At 45.5% G+C, this 17,687-nt stretch overlaps 1 protein-coding gene across 1 annotated transcript; it reads right to left on the bottom strand.

Moving 5' to 3' along the window:
* Positions 1-696: 696 nt before the first annotated feature.
* On the bottom strand, positions 697-16,958 carry LOC140127971 (gamma-glutamyl hydrolase-like). Its single transcript, XM_072149249.1, has 10 exons — positions 16,864-16,958; positions 13,809-13,920; positions 9,342-9,456; positions 5,559-5,609; positions 5,378-5,462; positions 4,192-4,330; positions 3,159-3,265; positions 2,969-3,062; positions 2,756-2,893; positions 697-1,013 (listed from the first exon to the last, which is right to left on the bottom strand). The coding sequence occupies exons 2-10, from the start codon at positions 13,888-13,890 to the stop codon at positions 892-894; spliced, it is 933 nt and encodes a 310-aa protein (XP_072005350.1). The 5' UTR covers positions 13,891-13,920; positions 16,864-16,958; the 3' UTR covers positions 697-891.
* Between the last annotated feature and the right edge of the window lie 729 nt (positions 16,959-17,687).

Genomic DNA, 17,687 nt, shown 5'->3' with positions numbered 1-17,687 from the left:
TCTGTGTCTCTCACATGTGTATAGGAGAACACAGCATGCCATGTTCTTGTGTAGCTGATGTCTATGTCTCTCACATGTGTATAGGAGAACATGTCAGGCGCTTCTGTAGCTGATGTCTGTGTTTCTCACATGTGTATAGGAGAGCACAGCATGTCAGGTACTTGTGTAGCTGATATCTGTGTCTCTCCATGTGTATAGGAGAACACAGCATGCCATGTACTTGTGTAGCTGATGTCTGTGTCTCACACATGTGTATAGTAGAACATGTCAGGCGCTTCTGTAGCTGATGTCTGTGTTTCTCACATGTGTATAGGAGAGCACAGCATGCCAGGTAGGAGAAGATGTGTATAGGAGAAGATAGCATGTCAGGTACTTGTGTAGCTGATGTCTGTGTCTCACACATGTGTATAGCAGAACATGTAAGGTACTTGTGTAGCTGATTTCTGTGTCTCTTACTTGTGTATAGGAGAAGGGGGAGAGGGGAGGGGTAATAGGAGTGACATCACTTTCTCTCTCCATGTGTGCAGCCTCATTTGCCTAATACAGTAAACATTATTTTACAATGATTAATATCTGGATCAACTAGATAAAGGCTAGGATAGAATCCTTATGAGCTGCCCCAGAAGGTAGTATGGATAGAATAGGTGACATAGACCCAATGACAGGTGTCCTTTAAAGAAGAAAATTGCATAAAATTTCTGAAACTGAGTGTCTGGATTAGTGATCATATTATTTCAAAGTAATAATATATAGACAGTGGGATTTTTCTTCTTTTCCTAAATTTGTATTTTTTGACTTAGGTCTCTGTTTCCTGTCAAAAGATACATGATATAAAAATAATTTTGGGTAAAAAAAAAAAAGAAAATATATACATGTATTTACTATGGATAATTAATCGAAGAAATACGCCTGCTCGTAAGAACTGATATTAGCCGTGTATGTCACTGGCCAGTTATAGATGAGGGACGATTCTTCTTCTTTGGGGTTTGAGAAGTGATTTGGGTTCTTTCGGGCTGTAACAGAGAAGAATTACAATTGTAAATCCTTGTAGAAGGAGCTAAAAAAACATAAAATACATATATTTCTAAGTTATTCAGAAGGCGGATACCTTCACTACTTCTAATGTGTCAGGTACGCACAGGAGCTGTGGGTCCTAGTGGGATCAGATAAGCTCTGAGTATATATTAAGGAGCTGTATTTCCCCCCTATTCCTGTAACCGGGGTTAAAGTTTCAACACTGGACACAGGCAAAATACTTAATAAAAATAAATACTATAGTTTTGTTAAAATGGCGCCCTAAATGTTATTTTTAATACTTGTAGGAATAGCTTTCAGAATGGTGTGTCACCCCTTAAACATGTCACCAGGTTTTACCCCACTAGACTACTAGTGCCCTAAGGTAGGGTATTCTAAACATTGGACCTATTGTCACGGCAGGGATTTAGAGACAACTTTTTAAAATATTTTCTCTTTCTCATATTGAGCATTTTTAATTTTGAACATTAATAAAAGTGATGTTTTAGAATCACTATAGTTGTCCGGATACGGGTAATCTTGCGCTGCCGAAGGTAGGGTATGAAAGTCCTTTATAGAGTTGCCTCTTGTATGTGAAATTTACCCTGTTTACCTATAGAAAATCCTCCTCCTGCAACCACTAAACTTGACTCATCTCATGGGAAAATGGGCTGAGAAGAGTCATATTTGGAGATTTTTTGTAGGTAAATGGGTGATATTTCAAATAAAAGAAGAAATTCTAGAAAGTACATTTTATCCCCTACCTGAGGGGACTAATAGTTTAACAGGGTAAAACCTGGTGACAGGTTCTCTCAAAGAACCAGGCCATTTTAATTTTTTTTCCACATCTTTTGAAATCCATAACTTTTAATTTTTTCCATATACAGAGCTGTATGGGGGCTGGTTTTCTGCCTACCAAATTGTACTTCCTACTTTAATTGTTCGTGCCGTTTACTGGGAAGCACGACATTCCAAATAAAAAATTAAAAAATTGACTGCTCCATTTTTTTGTGGATTTCGTCTTCTTGGCTTTCCCTATGAGCTCCAATTGACACCTCTCATGTATTTTTTGGGTAAGCTTTATATAGGAAGTGGCTTCACCGCACCGTGGTCCCGACCACTTCCTATTCAGACGCACGAAGTGGTACCACGGTTTCGGTGCAGCTGCTTGTATATCAAGATCGGTTTAATAACATAACGAAAATAAGCGCCGGCACCAGCTCACCCTGAGCTGGTGCACGGCATGTGCAGCTTATACCCACCATCAGAAGTGGTAGGTTTACTTTAAAGGGGTTGTCCACTTTCAGCAAACAATTGATATTGTTTGTGTAAGGAAATGTTTTACAATTTTCCAATATACTTTCTGTATCAATTCCTCACGGTTTTCTAGATCTCTGCTTGCTGTCCTTCTATGGAAACCTTCTATGTTTACTACCAGTGGACAAAAATCTGACCACGCAGGTGCACAGCTAACAGTTAGTAATCAGAGCTGTGTGATATAACGAGCCGTGCACATGTGTGACCATGGACAGATTTCTGTCCACTGGAGGTAAACATAGAAGCTTCCTATAGCAGGACAGCAAGCAGAGATCTTGAAAATCGTGAGAAATTGATACAGATAGTATATTGGAAAATTGTATAACTTCTCTTAAACAAACAATATCAGTTATTTGCTGAAAGTGGACAACCCCTTTAACCATGTCTTAGTGAAAAAGCATAAAATAAAGGTTCACATCATTACCTTCATTTACAAAGAAATTTGCCAAATACTGTGATATCCAAATGGCATTGGCAGAGTGTGGAAAGGCGAGGTCACTGCGCCACTGGAAGCGGTTCACCTCTGGGTGCCACTGCACGGCATAGATGGGGTAATCCCGAGCTGTGGGAGGAGCTCAAATCAATATGGCTGCCATATCATAACGAATATTATCATTAGACATAGAATATTACTCACCCTCTATGGTGGATACAAATTCCACACCATTCTGATCGTGGTTTGTGGACAGAATTCGGTAAAACGTGGACAGCTTCTTATTGCCAAGGAAAGCCTGTTCAATGACCGGGATAATAATAGAGGAAAAAGATAATAATACGGTGTAGACATAGAAAACACATAGAGACACTCGCCATTGTCTTATGATTACCTTCGGAGTGATTCCAAAATGGTGGAAATTTGCTGTGATATTTTCCTGGGACACTGCCTGTAATAATTTCAAGGGAGCGTTGCCCAACATTTTGCTGGAAGAGACTTCTATACAAAAAAAGATGTAAAAAGCAACAGTGAATGGTGGAATATTAAGGGAACCCGTCAAATAAACTATTATCCATTTGTTATTAGGCAGATATGATATCTTTCATATGTTCTTTCATGGTCCAGTGCGGTGACATCATTCAGAAAATCATCATTGAAGTGAGATGTAAAAAGGTTTTATAAAGTCAGGGAGGTGGAGAGCTCAGCACTGAAGTCAAGCTCTCCCTGCCTCAGAAAACCCCCCTGTGATGTGATTGACATCATGCAAAACACTTTAAGAGAACATGTTATTTATATCTCCGGATGCAGGACAGTCAATGATAGAGACCAGGACATTCTGACAAGGAGAGAGCTTGACTTCAGTGCTGAACTCTTCGCCTCCATGACCTAATACAACCAATTTACATCTCACTTCTAGGTTGATCTGGTAGATGATGTCACCACACTGGGCCATGAAAAAAATGCCTCTACCAGTAGCAAATTATTAAATGGGCGGTTTGGATGGCAGTCTGGGACCAAAGGCTTCTAGGAGGCCCAGGGCACCAAAACCACTGCTAAACTTTGATACTGCCCTACAGTTGTGAACCATCCATGAGGCGAGTCGAGCCTCTTACCTTAGGCAGCACCATCCGCAGTATCAGGGATGCAGTCACTTGCTATAAATCACAGAACTTAAAGTCAACAGAACGGGCCCCATTCCTTTCCCAAGAAGCTTGGTTCTGGTACCCTATGTAGGTAGTAAATGTCAAACAAATATGGAAGTGGGTGTAGCCTCAAAGGTGAAAAGTATCTGGTCCACCGAAAATCTTGAAAGGGAGCAAGGAGCTCAGCTATGAGGATTGACCTTCTGACCTGTGTGACCATTCGGAATTCCAAAAATAAGAGTGTTCAGGGGCTTACTGTGACGCAAGACATGTGCCACTTACCGTCAGTGAGGATGAGTGGGAGGGATATGTTTTCAGCTGACGTGCTACTTAATAAGTCCATCTCAGATGTCAGGACAGTAAGAAGCTGCAAACCCAAACAAGTTCCCCATACCGGGAAATAAATACCAGAGGAGGCGGCCTGAGAAACAGACAAGAGAAAGAAACCTTATCCAGTAACACTACACACACACTTTTATTACTTTTCAGTTGCTTGAGTCGTGAAAGGGCTTGTTTTTTGTTAGACAACTTGTACTTTGTAATAGTGTTGTCTTATGTAGTAGTTGGAAAGGTTCTGGGTTACGTTGGTGGCTTTTAAGACAAACCGTGGGATAAGTCATTTTCCCACCCGTAATGCTATGTTAGGTGGAGCTTCAGGTGTATATTGAGGGTATAATAGCAGCTTTAGTCCAGTGAGTATCGTAATTGAGGCAACTACTTGGATCCTCTTGGTTGTGATTTCTCAGAGAGAATAGCCTCTCTGAGTGCAGTACTTGTTATTAGGGCTCTTCTGACAAGTCACTGGGTGATGAAACCCATAGGGAGCAGAATGGAAGCAAGACCCTTGAGGGCCTTTCTACTTAGAGGGGAAGTTCATATACTTTCCTTTTAATGGCACTTTCCTTTTAATCTCAAAAAACTAAAACAAGGGGCCACGTGGTGCCCTATACCACAGGAATCCGGTAAGACCTTCCTATTATTGTGTTGGCGAGCGTGGACACCCTAAGTTTTATCCTTTGCTAGCAGACTTTGTGAGGCTCATTGTGAGAGTCCGAAGGCCACACTTTCGTCGTGTTTCCCGAATATTTCCATTTTGCGCCGAATTGCCCCGGGATTTTGGCACATGCGATCGGATTGTGGCGCATCGGCGCTGGCTTTCACGCGACAGAAATATGGGGGTGTGGCCGTCGGACATCCCGACGGATTCGGAAAAACCGCGGAATTTAAAAAACGATTTGTGTCGCAAGATCAGCACTCACATGCACCGGGAAGAAGAAGGTGAACTCCAGCGGACCTCGGCGCAGCAGCGACACCTAGTGGATATCGAGCGTACGACCTTAGTGAATCCTGGCAGACCCGAATCCTCGTCGGACAACGCGCCGCGGGATCGCGACTGTACCGGGTAAGTAAATGGTAAATGTGCCCCTGTGTGTTACTTTTAGGCTTTACCTCTATCTTGGCTGCTCACCTCAATAGCTAGCCGATAAAATATCCCAGCAGTCCGAGCAAAGCTGGAACTCAGGATATTAACTGCTCCTCCAGGTAGCAGGACACTGAGGAAGAAAGAGGCATCCATCATAATACATACATTATTCTCCTGGTCCAAGAGGATTCGGCTAAACAGAGCTGCATCACAACCCAAAACTCACCCATTGATGGAATGGAATAGATGGAAATATTCATCCTCACTCAAATTCAACCTGAAAACAATAAACATATGAAAAGGTTCTCCTTTCTATAATGAAGTCAGACATATAAGATTAAACAATTGCCCATTATATTTTTGTCCTCAAGAAAGTTATTCAAGCTTTTCTCGAACATGTACAAAGGATTCACCATAACAACCCCCTGTGGTAGAGAGCTCCATAGTCTCATTGCTCTTACAGTAAAGAATTGTTGCGGCACATTTAATTACCCGGTCCTGTCGCGATCCAGCGGCGTGTTCTCCGACGAGGATTCGGGTCTTCCGGCGATTCACTAAGGTCGTGCACCCGATGTCCACCAGGTGTCGCTGCTGCGCCGAGGTCCGCCGGAGTTCACCAACCTATTCCTGGTGCATGTGAGTGATTGATTTTGCGAAACAATTCGTTTTTTAAATTCCGCGGTTTTTCCGAATCCGTCGGGTTTTCCGACGGCCACGGCCCCCGATTTCTGTCGCGTGAAAGCCGGCGCGATTGCACTGAAATCCGACCTCGTGCGACAAAATCCCAGCGGAATTCGGTGCGGCCGCAGAGCCCTTAGTAAATGAGCCCCATTGTCTATGGTGATGGTAGAACCTCCTTTCTAGGTGTAGAGGATGTCCCCTGTCTATGGTGATGTAGAACCTCCTCTTCTCTAGGTGTAGAGGATGCCCCCTGTCTATGGTGATGGTAGAGCTGCCTCTCCTCTAGGTGTAGAGGATGCCCCCTGTCTATGGTGATGGTAGAGCTGCCTCTCCTCTAGGTGTAGAGGATGTCCCCTGTCTATGGTGATGGTAGAACCGCCTCACCTCTAGGTGTAGAGGATGCCCCCTGTCTATGGTGATGGTAGAACCGCCTCTCCTCTAGGTGTAGAGGATGCCCCCTGTCTATGGTGATGGTAGAACCGCCTCTCCTCTAGGTGTAGAGGATGCCCCTGTCTATGGTGATGGTAGAACCTCCTCTCCTCTAGGTGTAGAGGATGTCCCCTGTCTATGGTGATGGTAGAACCTCCTCTCCTCTAGGTGTAGAGGATGCCCCCTGTCTATGGTGATGGTAGAACCTCCTCTCCTCTAGGTGTAGAGGATGTCCCCTGTCTATGGAGATGGTAGAATCACCTCTCCTCTAGGTGTAGAGGATGCCCCCTGTCTATGGTGATGGTAGAACCTCCTCTCCTCTAGGTGTAGAGGATGCCCCCTGTCTATGGTGATGGTAGTACCCCCTCTCCTCTAGGTGTAGAGGATGTTCCTGTCTATGGTGATGGTAGAACCTCCTCTCCTCTAGGTGTAGAGGATGCCCCCTGTCTATGGTGATGGTAAAACCGCCTCTCCTCTAGGTGTAGAGGATGCCCCTGTCTATGGTGATGGTAGAACCACCTCTCCTCTAGGTGTAGAGGATGCCCCCTGTCTATGGTGATGGTAGAACCTCCTCTCCTCTAGGTGTAGAGGATGTCCCCTGTCTATGGTGATGGTAGAACCCCCTCTTCTCTAGGTGTAGAGGATGCCCCCTGTCTATGGTGATGGTAGAACCTCCTCTCCTCTAGGTGTAGAGGATGCCCCCTGTCTATGGTGATGGTAGTACTCCCTCTCCTCTAGGTGTAGAGGATGTTCCTGTCTATGGTGATGGTAGAACCGCCTCTCCTCCATGTGTAGAGGATGCCCCCTGTCTATGGTGATGGTAGAACCACCTCTCCTCTAGGTGTAGATGATGCCTCCTGTCTATGGTGATGGTAGAACCTCCTCTCCTCTAGGTGTAGAGGATGCCGCCTGTCTATGGTGATGGTAGAAGCGCCTCTCCTCTAGGTGTAGAGGATGCCCCTGTCTATGGTGATGGTAGAACCTCCTTTCTAGGTGTAGAGGATGTCCCCTGTCTATGGTGATGGTAGAACCTCCTTTCTAGGTGTAGAGGATGCCCCCTGTCTATGGTGATGGTAGAACCACCTCTCCTCTAGCTGTAGAGGATGCCCCCTGTCTATGGTGATGGTAGAACCGCCTCTCCTCTAGGTGTAGAGGATGCCCCTGTCTATGGTGATGGTAGAACCACCTCTCCTCTAGGTGTAGAGGATGCCCCCTGTCTATGGTGATGGTAGAACCACCTCTCCTCTAGGTGTAGAGGATGCCCCCTGTCTATGGTGATGGTAGAACCTCCTCTCCTCTAGGTGTAGAGGATGCCCCCTGTCTATGGTGATGGTAGAACCACCTCTCCTCTAGGTGTAGAGGATGCCCCCTGTCTATGGTGATGGTAGAACCGCCTCTCCTCTAGGTTTAGAGAATGCCCCTGTCTATGGTGATGGTAGAACCTCCTCTCCTCTAGGTGTAGAGGATGCCCCCTGTCTATGGTGATGGTAGAACTGCCTCTCCTCTAGGTGTAGAGAATGCCCCTGTCTATGGTGATGGTAGAACCTCCTCTCCTCTAGGTGTAGAGGATGCCCCCTGTCTATGGTGATGGTAGAACCTCCTCTCCTCTAGGTGTAGAGGATGCCCCCTGTCTATGGTGATGGTAGAACCTCCTCTCCTCTAGGTGTAGAGGATACCCCCTGTCTATGGTGATGGTAGAACCACCTCTCCTCTAGGTGTAGAGGATTCCCCCTGTCTATGGTGATGGTAGAACCTCCTCTCCTCTAGGTGTAGAGGATGTCCCCTGTCTATGGTGATGGTAGAACCTCCTCTCCTCTAGGTGTAGAGGATGCCCCCTGTCTATGGTGATGGTAGAACCACCTCTCCTCTAGGTGTAGAGGATGCCCCCTGTCTATGGTGATGGTAGAACCTCCTCTCCTCTAGGTGTAGAGGATGCCCCCTGTCTATGCTGATGGTAGAACCTTCTCTCCTCTAGGTGTAGAGGATGTCCCCTGTCTATGGTGATGGTAGAACCACCTCTCCTCTAGGTGTAGAGGATGCCCCCTGTCTATGGTGATGGTGGAACTGCCTCTCCTCTAGGTGTAGAGGATGTCCCCTGTCTATGGTGATGATAGAACCGCCTCTCCTCTAGGTGTAGAGGATGCCCCCTGTCTATGGTGATGGTAGAACCACCTCTCCTCTAGGTGTAGAGGATGCCCCCTGTCTATGGTGATGGTAGAACCTCCTCTCCTCTAGGTGTAGAGGATGCCCCCTGTCTATGGTGATGGTAGAACCGCCTCTCCTCCATGTGTAGAGGATGCTCCCTGTCTATGGTGATGGTAGAACCGCCTCTCCTCCATGTGTAGAGGATGCCCCCTGTCTATGGTGATGGTAGAACCTCCTCTCCTCTAGGTGTAGAGGATGCCCCCTGTCTATGGTGATGGTAGAACCGCCTCTCCTCCATGTGTAGAGGATGCTCCCTGTCTATGGTGATGGTAGAACCGCCTCTCCTCCATGTGTAGAGGATGCCCCCTGTCTATGGTGATGGTAGAACCTCCTCTCCTCCATGTGTAGAGGATGCCCCCTGTCTATGGTGATGGCAGAACCACCTCTCCTCTAGGTGTAGAGGATGCCCCCTGTCTATGGTGATGGTAGAACCTCCTCTCCTCTAGGTGTAGAGGATGTCCCCTGTCTATGGTGATGGTAGAACCTCCTCTCCTCTAGGTGTAGAGGATGCCCCCTGTCTATGGTGATGGTAGAAACGCCTCTCCTCCATGTGTAGAGGATGCCCCCTGTCTATGGTGATGATACATAGAAGAGACAGGAGATCAGTGGATTAAATTGCATGTTCGCAATCTGAACATTGCATTACATGATATATCCCCAAATAACTATTATATCATGGAAGTTTTTTACTCACCTGATAGGAACAACTCTGCTACCGGCTGACTCAAGAAACTTCACATAGGAGTCTGCTATATATGTTTTACCGTACTGAAGAAATACGTCATCCGAGACCTCCTGGGTAATAATACCTGAGGAGAAAAATACCAGAAAATACTCTGCATAGTATTATAATCACTGGCCTGTATGTAATGCTAATAGAACTATGAGTCACAGGGACAGAGAGTCTGTTGACCATTTAGTGCAGGAGGAGCTGAGCAGAATGTACATAGAGTCCTATCTGCAGGAAGCATGCTATAGAGCAAAAGGAGCTGAGCAGATTATACATACTGTCCTATCTGCAGGCAGCATGTTATAGAGCAGGAGGAGCCAGGGCAAAATTATAGGGGGGGGGGGGTGCACGGGGCGCGTGCCCCAGGGCCCCCACCACTTTTCCCAAATCACCAACAGTGTATTTGGGTCCCGGCCGAATCCCGCCGTTGTTCCCCGACTTCAGTCTATGGGAACAATAAGTACCCTGCTCTGCCATAGACGATTAGATGTAAAAAAAGATGGCGTCGCCCTGCCGCTTGCGGCGCAGCGCGTGACACCTCGGTGCCTCCTGTAGCAGGGTGCTGCCATCTTTGTTTACATCCGATATCCACTAGTATCCTGACACCGCGAGGGAAGGGAAGTAGGTCGGCGCGCAATGGGGGAACGATGGGAGGTTAGTAAAATTTTATTATTTTACCTAGGACTGTATACAGTTATTATAGGGGGATTGTATATATGTATTATGGGGGGGTGTACATAGGTGTAATAGGAGTCTGGATATAGTTATTATAGGGAGGCTGTATATAGTTATTATAGGGGGACTTTGTATAGTTATTATAGGGGGCTGTATATAGTTATAAGGGACTGTATATTTTATTTGGGGTGTATATAGTTATTATGGGGAACTGTATATAGTTATAGGGAGGCTTTATATAGTTATTGCTGTGGGGTTATTACTGTTGGAGCTGTATATAGTGATTGCTGGGGGAGCTGTGGGGCTTTATATAGTGATTGCTGGGGGGCTGTGTACAGTGATTGCTTTGGGAGCTGTATAAAGTAATTGCTGGGGGAGCTGTAGGGCTGTATATGGTGATTGTTTGGGGAGCTGTATATAGTGATTGCTGGGGGAGCTGTATATAATGATTGCTGGGGGAGCTGTATATAGTGATTGCTGGGGGAGCTGTATATAGTGATTGCTGGGGGAGCTGTAAACAGTGAATGCTGGGGAAGCTGTGTATAGTAATTACTGGGGGCCTGTTTATAGTGATTGCTGGGGGAGCTGTATATAGTGATTGCTGGGGGAGCTATATACAGTGATTGCTGGGGGAGCTGTAAACAGTGAATGCTGGGGAAGCTGTGTATAGTAATTACTGGGGGCCTGTTTATAGTGATTGCTGGGGGAGCTGTATATAGTGATTGCTGGGGGAGCTGTATGCAGTAATTGCTGGGGGAGCTATATACAGTGATTGCTGGGTGCTGTATACAGTGGTTGCTGGGGGAGCTGTATATAGTGATTGCTGGGGGAGCTGTATACAGTGATTGCTGGGAGAGCTGTATACAGTGATTGCTGGGGGAGTTGTATACAGTGATTGCTGGGGGAGCTGTATATAGTGATTGCTGGGGGAGCTGTATACAGTGATTGCTGGGTGAGCTGTATATAGTGATTGCTGGGGGAGCTGTATATAGTGATTGCTGGGGGAGCTGTATATAGTGATTGCTGGGGGAGCTGTATATAGTGAATATGGAGGGGTTGTATATAGTGATTGCTGGGGGAGCTGTATATAGTGATTGCTGGGGGAGCTGTATATAGTGATTGCTGGGGGAGCTGTATATAGTGATTGCTGGGGGAGCTGTATATAGTGATTGCTGGGGGAGCTGTATATAGTGAATATGGGGGGGTTGTATATAGTGATTGCTGGGGGAGCTGTATATAGTGATTACTAGGGGCTGTATATAGTGATTGCTGGGGGAGCTGTATATAGTGAATATGGGGGGGTTGTATATAGTGATTGCTGGGGGAGCTGTATATAGTGATTGCTGGGGGAGCTGTATATAGTGGTTGCTGGGGAGCTGTATATAGTGATTACTGGGGAGGCTGTATACAGTGATTGCTTGGGGAGCTGTATATAGTGATTGCTGGGGAAGCTGTGTATAGTGATTGCTGGGGGAGCTGTATACAGTGATTGCTGGGGGAGCTGTATACAGTGATTGCTGGGGGAGCTGTATACAGTGATTGCTTGGGGAGCTGTATATAGTGATTGCTGGGGAAGCTGTATATAGTGATTGCTGGGGGAGCTGTATACAGTGATTGCTGGGGGAGCTGTATATAGTGATTGCTGGGGGAGCTGTATACAGTGATTGCTGGGGGAGCTGTACACAGTGATTGCTGGGGGAGCTGTATACAGTGATTGCTTGGGGAGCTGTATATAGTGATTGCTGGGGGAGCTGTATATAGTGATTGCTGGGGGAGCTGTATACAGTGATTACTGGGGGAGCTGTATATAATGATTGCTGGGGGAGCTGTATATAGTGATTACTAGGGGCTGTATATAGTGATTGCTGGAGGAGCTGTATATAGTGATTACTGGGGGAGCTGTATATAATGATTGCTGGGGGAGCTGTATATAGTGATTACTGGGGGAGCTGTATATAATGATTGCTGGGGGAGCTGTATACAGTGATTACTGGGGGAGCTGTATATAATGATTGCTGGGGGAGCTGTATACAGTGATTGCTGGGGGAGCTGTATATATAGTGATTGCTGGGGGAGCTGTATATAGTGATTGCTGGGGGAGCTGTATATAGTGATTGCTGGGGGAGCTGTTTACAGTGATTGCTGGGGTAGCTGTATATAGTGATTGCTGGGGGAGCTGTATATAGTGAATACGGGGTGCTGTATATAGTGATTACTGGGGGAGCTGTATATAGTGATTGCTGGGGGAGCTGTATACAGTGATTACTGGGGAGTCTGTATATAGTGATTGCTGGGGGAGCTGTATATAGTGGTTGCTGGGGGGCTGTATATAGTGATTGCTGGGGGGCTTTATATAGTGATTGCTAGGGGAGCTGTATACAGTGATTGCTGGGGGAGCTGTATACAGTGATTGCTGGGGGAGCTGTATACAGTGATTGCTGGGGGAGCTGTATATAGTGATTGCTGGGGGAGCTGTATATAGTGATTGCTGGTGGAGCTGTATACAGTGATTGCTGGGGGAGCTGTATACAGTGGTTGCTGGGGGAGCTGTATACAGTGATTGCTGTGGAGCTGTATATAGTGAATGCTGGGGAGCTGTATACAGTGATTGCTAGGGGAGCTGTATATAGTGATTGCTGGGGAGCGGTATATAGTCATTGCTGGGGGAGCTGTATATAGTGATTGCCGGGGGAGCTGTATATAGTGATTGCTGGGGGAGCTGTATATAGTGATTGCTGGGGGAGCTGTATATAATGATTGCTGGGGGAGCAGTATACAGTGATTGCTGGGGGAGCTGTATATAGTGATTGCTGGGGGAGCTGTATATAGTGATTGCTGGGTGCTGTATACAGTGATTGCTGGGCGAGCTGTATATAGTGATTGCTGGGGGAGCTGTATATAGTGATTGCTGTTCCCTGTCTGGACTAAATTCAATGGGGGCCCCCACCAGATTTTGCACCCAGGGGCCCCTATCAACCTTGATCCGGCCCTGGGAGGAGGTAAGCAGATTGTACATAGTGTCCTATCTGCAGGCAGCATGCTATAGAGCACATTGTATAAAGAGGATCATCCACCCTAATTAGCATTTTGGATGGTAAAAATAACTATTATCTTTTAGGAACAGTGTTGACTAAAGAAAAAATGTGCATTTACCAAAATCAGTGGAGTAACATTTCCTAATAAATACAATCACTTGAAGTTGTGGATGCAATTATGAGAGTCCGCGCAGTCTGGTACTGGCATTTTAGGACACTAAAAGAAGTTTTTTAACACCTTAACACTGATGACCTATCTTTAGGGTAGACCACCTATGTGTGATTCTTGGGGGTCTCATCTTCTATCTAGTCACCTGCTGCTCAATAGAGCAGATTATTTCATCACTGCAGCCTGTTGTACCTGACAACTCTATATGTGGAGCTAAAAACGGATGGAGGAACAATACAAGGTGTCGTTATATGTAGTGGTCTAGTATCAGCATAGTCATCAGCACTGAGGGGTCGGTAGTGGTCTAGTATCAGCATAGTAATCAGCACTGAGGGGTCGGTAGTGGTCTAGTATCAGCATAGTAATCAGCACTGAGTGGTCAGTAGTGGTCCAGTATCAGCATAGTCATCAGCACTGAGGGGTCAGTAGTGGTCCAGTATCAGCATAGTCATCAGCATTGAGGTTTCAGTAGTGGTTCAGTATCAGCATAGTCATCAGCACTGAGGGGTCGGTAGAGGTAAATAATGGGGCTCCATAGGGTTTGTCACTTACCTATTATTGGCCGGTCATTCTCTCCCAGGACGCCAGGGCACAGCAGGGTGAGGGTCAGGAGGTAGAGGTGGGCAGGAGGCATCGCAGGGACTAACCTCACTCCTGGAATAGACTATTACACAAAGATTGCTTAGGATATAAAATAGATAAGAATATACTTACATTATTACTGACACATTGTAGAAGAGGACTGGGTCATACAATGTATCTAATTACTAACTTTTTTTGTAATCTCCTTTCTGCTTTAAGGGCAAAGCCTCACATTCAAAGCTCATTATCCCTGTACTGTGACATCACTGTGTGTATTATCCCTGTACTGTGACATCACTGTGTGTATTATCCCTGTACTGTGACATCACTGTGTGTATTATCCCTGTACTGTGACATCACTGTGTGTATTATCCCTGTACTGTGACATCACTGTGTGTATTATCTCTGTACTGTGACATCACTGTGTGTATTATCCCTGTACTGTGACATCACTGTGTGTATTATACCTGTACTGTGACATCACTGTGTATTATCCCTGTACTGTGACATCTATGTGTGTATTATCCCTGTACTGTGACATCACTGTGTGTATTATCCCTGTACTGTGACATCACTGTGTGTATTATCCCTGTACTGTGACATCACTGTGTGTATTATCCCTGTACTGTGACATCACTGTGTGCATTATCCCTGTACTGTGACATCACTGTGTGTATTATCCCTGTACTGTGACATCACTGTGTGTATTATCCCTGTACTGTGACATCACTGTGTGTATTATCTCTGTACTGTGACATCACTGTGTGTATTATCCCTGTACTGTGACATCACTGTGTGTATTATACCTGTACTGTGACATCACTGTGTATTATCCCTGTACTGTGACATCACTGCGTATTATCCCTATACTGTGACAGCACTGTGTTTTATCCATGTACTGTGACATCACTGTGTGTATTATCCCTGTACTGTGACATCACTGTGTGCATTATCCCTGTACTGTGACATCTATGTGTGTATTATCCCTGTACTGTGACATCACTGTGTGTATTATCCCTGTACTGTGACATCACTGTGTGTATTATCCCTGTACTGTGACATCACTGTGTGTATTATCCCTGTACTGTGACATCACTGTGTGTATTATCCCTGTACTGTGACATCACTGTGTGTATTATCTCTGTACTGTGACATCACTGTGTGTATTATCCCTGTACTGTGACATCACTGTGTGTATTATACCTGTACTGTGACATCACTGTGTATTATCCCTGTACTGTGACATCACTGCGTATTATCCCTATACTGTGACAGCACTGTGTTTTATCCATGTACTGTGACATCACTGTGTGTATTATCCCTGTACTGTGACATCACTGTGTGTAATATCCCTGTACTGTGACATCACTGTGTGTATTATCCCTGTACTGTGACATCACTGTGTGTATTATTCCTGTACTGTGACTTCACTGTGTGTATTATCCCTGTACTGTGACATCACTGTGTGTATTATCCCTGTACTGTGACATCACTGTGTGTATTATTCCTGTACTGTGACTTCACTGTGTGTATTATCCCTGTACTGTGACATCACTGTGTGTGCTATCCCTGTACTGTGACATCACTGTGTGTATTATCCCTGTACTGTAACGTCACTGTGTGTATTATCCCTGTACTGTGACATCACGGTGTGTATTATCCCTGTGCTGTGACATCACTGTGTGTATTATCCCTGTACTGTGACATCGCTGTGTGCATTATCCCTGTACTGTGACATCACTGTGTGTATTATCCCTGTACTGTAACGTCACTGTGTGTATTATCCCTGTACTGTGACATCACTGTGTGTATTATCTCTGTACTGTGACATCACTGTGTGCATTATCCCTGTACTGTGACATCACGGTGTGTATTATCCCTGTGCTGTGACATCACTGTGTGTATTACCCCTGTACTGTGACATCTATGTGTGTATTATCCCTGTACTGTGACATCACTGTGTGTATTATCCCTGTACTGTGACATCGCTGTGTGCATTATCCCTGTACTGTGACATCGCTGTGTGTATTATCCCTGTACTGTGACATCTATGTGTGTATTATCCCTGTACTGTGACATCACTGTGTGTATTATCCCTGTACTGTGACATCGCTGTGTGCATTATCCCTGTACTGTGACATCACTGTGTGCATTATCCCTGTACTGTGACATCACTGTGTGTATTATCCATGTACAGTGACATCACTGTGTGTATTATCCCTGTACTGTGACATCACTGTGTGTATTATCCCTGTACTGTGACATCACTGTGTGTATTATCCCTGTACTGTGACATCACTGTGTGTATTATCCCTGTACTGTGACATCACTGTGTGTGCTATCCCTGTACCGTGACATCACTGTGTGTATTATCCTGTACTGTGACATCACTGTGTGTATTATCCTGTACTGTGACATCGCTGTGTGTATTATCCCTGTACTGTGACATCACTGTGTGTATTATCCCTGTACTGTGACATCACTGTGTGTATTATCCCTGTACTGTGACATCACTATGTGCATTATCCCTGTACTGTGACATCACTGTGTGTATTATCTCTGTATTGTGACATGGCTGTGTGTATTATCCCTGTACTGTGACATCACTGTGTGTATTATCTCTGTACTGTGACATCACTGTGTGTATTACCCCTGTACTGTGACATCACTGTGTGTATTATCCCTGTACTGTGACATCACTGTGTGTATTATCCCTGTACTGTGACATCACTGTGTGTATTATCCCTGCACTGTGACATCACTGTGTGTATTATCCCTGTACTGTGACATCACTGTGTGTATTATCCCTGTACTGTGACATCACTGTGTGTATTATCCCTGCACTGTGACATCACTGTGTGTATTATCCCTGTACTGTGACATCACTGTGTGTATTATCCCTGTACTGTGACATCACTGTGTGTATTATCCCTGTACTGTGACGTCACTGTGAGCAGTAGATTGCACTGAATTATAGAGACAGTAGGGACATGTAAGGGAGCGCAGGAGTGAGTTGTAGACTTACCTCCAGGATCCTGAGGCTCCTTCTTACTGACTGCTGAGACTCCTCCAGGAAGAGGAATCGTCTGTAAGACACTGGGAGGAGTCACAATAAGGAAACCACCGCACGCTACGGAAAGTACATGTCACCCAAAACTGTGGCAAAGTGTAACAAAACCTAAAAACATCTCCTCCAACTTCCTGGTTAAGTTCGAGTAAAAATAACATTGGGGCAAATACCAAGATAAACGTAACAAATCCTAAGATATGGGGGGGATGGGGTGTCACTCAGCTCATGCGAAGTTCTGGAATGTTACGTTTAAGTTATTTTGTAAACTTTCCGGTTAATCTGTATTCGGCTGGAAACCATCAACAATTTTGTATCCCTATGTGCAGATATGGGCACCATACTATTTTTTGTGTGACAGTTTATAAATTATTACTATAAAAATACAGAACTGAATACATGATTATAGGAAGATGAGGCACAGAGATAATGTAGGGAGCTGCCGGCTCTGCTACACACAGCAGAAGCAGAGGCACAGGGATAATGTAGGGAGCTGCCGGCTCTGCTACACACAGCAGAAGCAGAGGCACAGGGATAATGTAGGGAGCTGCGGGCTCTGCTACACACAGCAGAAGCAGAGGCACAGGGATAATGTAGGGAGCTGCAGGCTCTGCTACACACAGCAGAAGCAGAGGCACAGGGATAATGTAGGGAGCTGCAGGGTAAGATACACACAGCAGAAGCAGAGGCACAGGGATAATGTAGGGAGCTGCCGGCTCTGCTACACACAGCAGAAGCAGAGGCACAGGGATAATGTAAGGAGCTGCGGGCTCTGCTACACA

The sequence above is a fragment of the Engystomops pustulosus genome, chromosome 4, assembly GCF_040894005.1.
Source record: "Engystomops pustulosus chromosome 4, aEngPut4.maternal, whole genome shotgun sequence".
NCBI classification, from domain to species: domain Eukaryota; kingdom Metazoa; phylum Chordata; class Amphibia; order Anura; family Leptodactylidae; genus Engystomops; species Engystomops pustulosus.
Note: the sequence above shows the minus strand (reverse complement) of the source record. Positions and strands in the feature narration are given on the sequence as shown.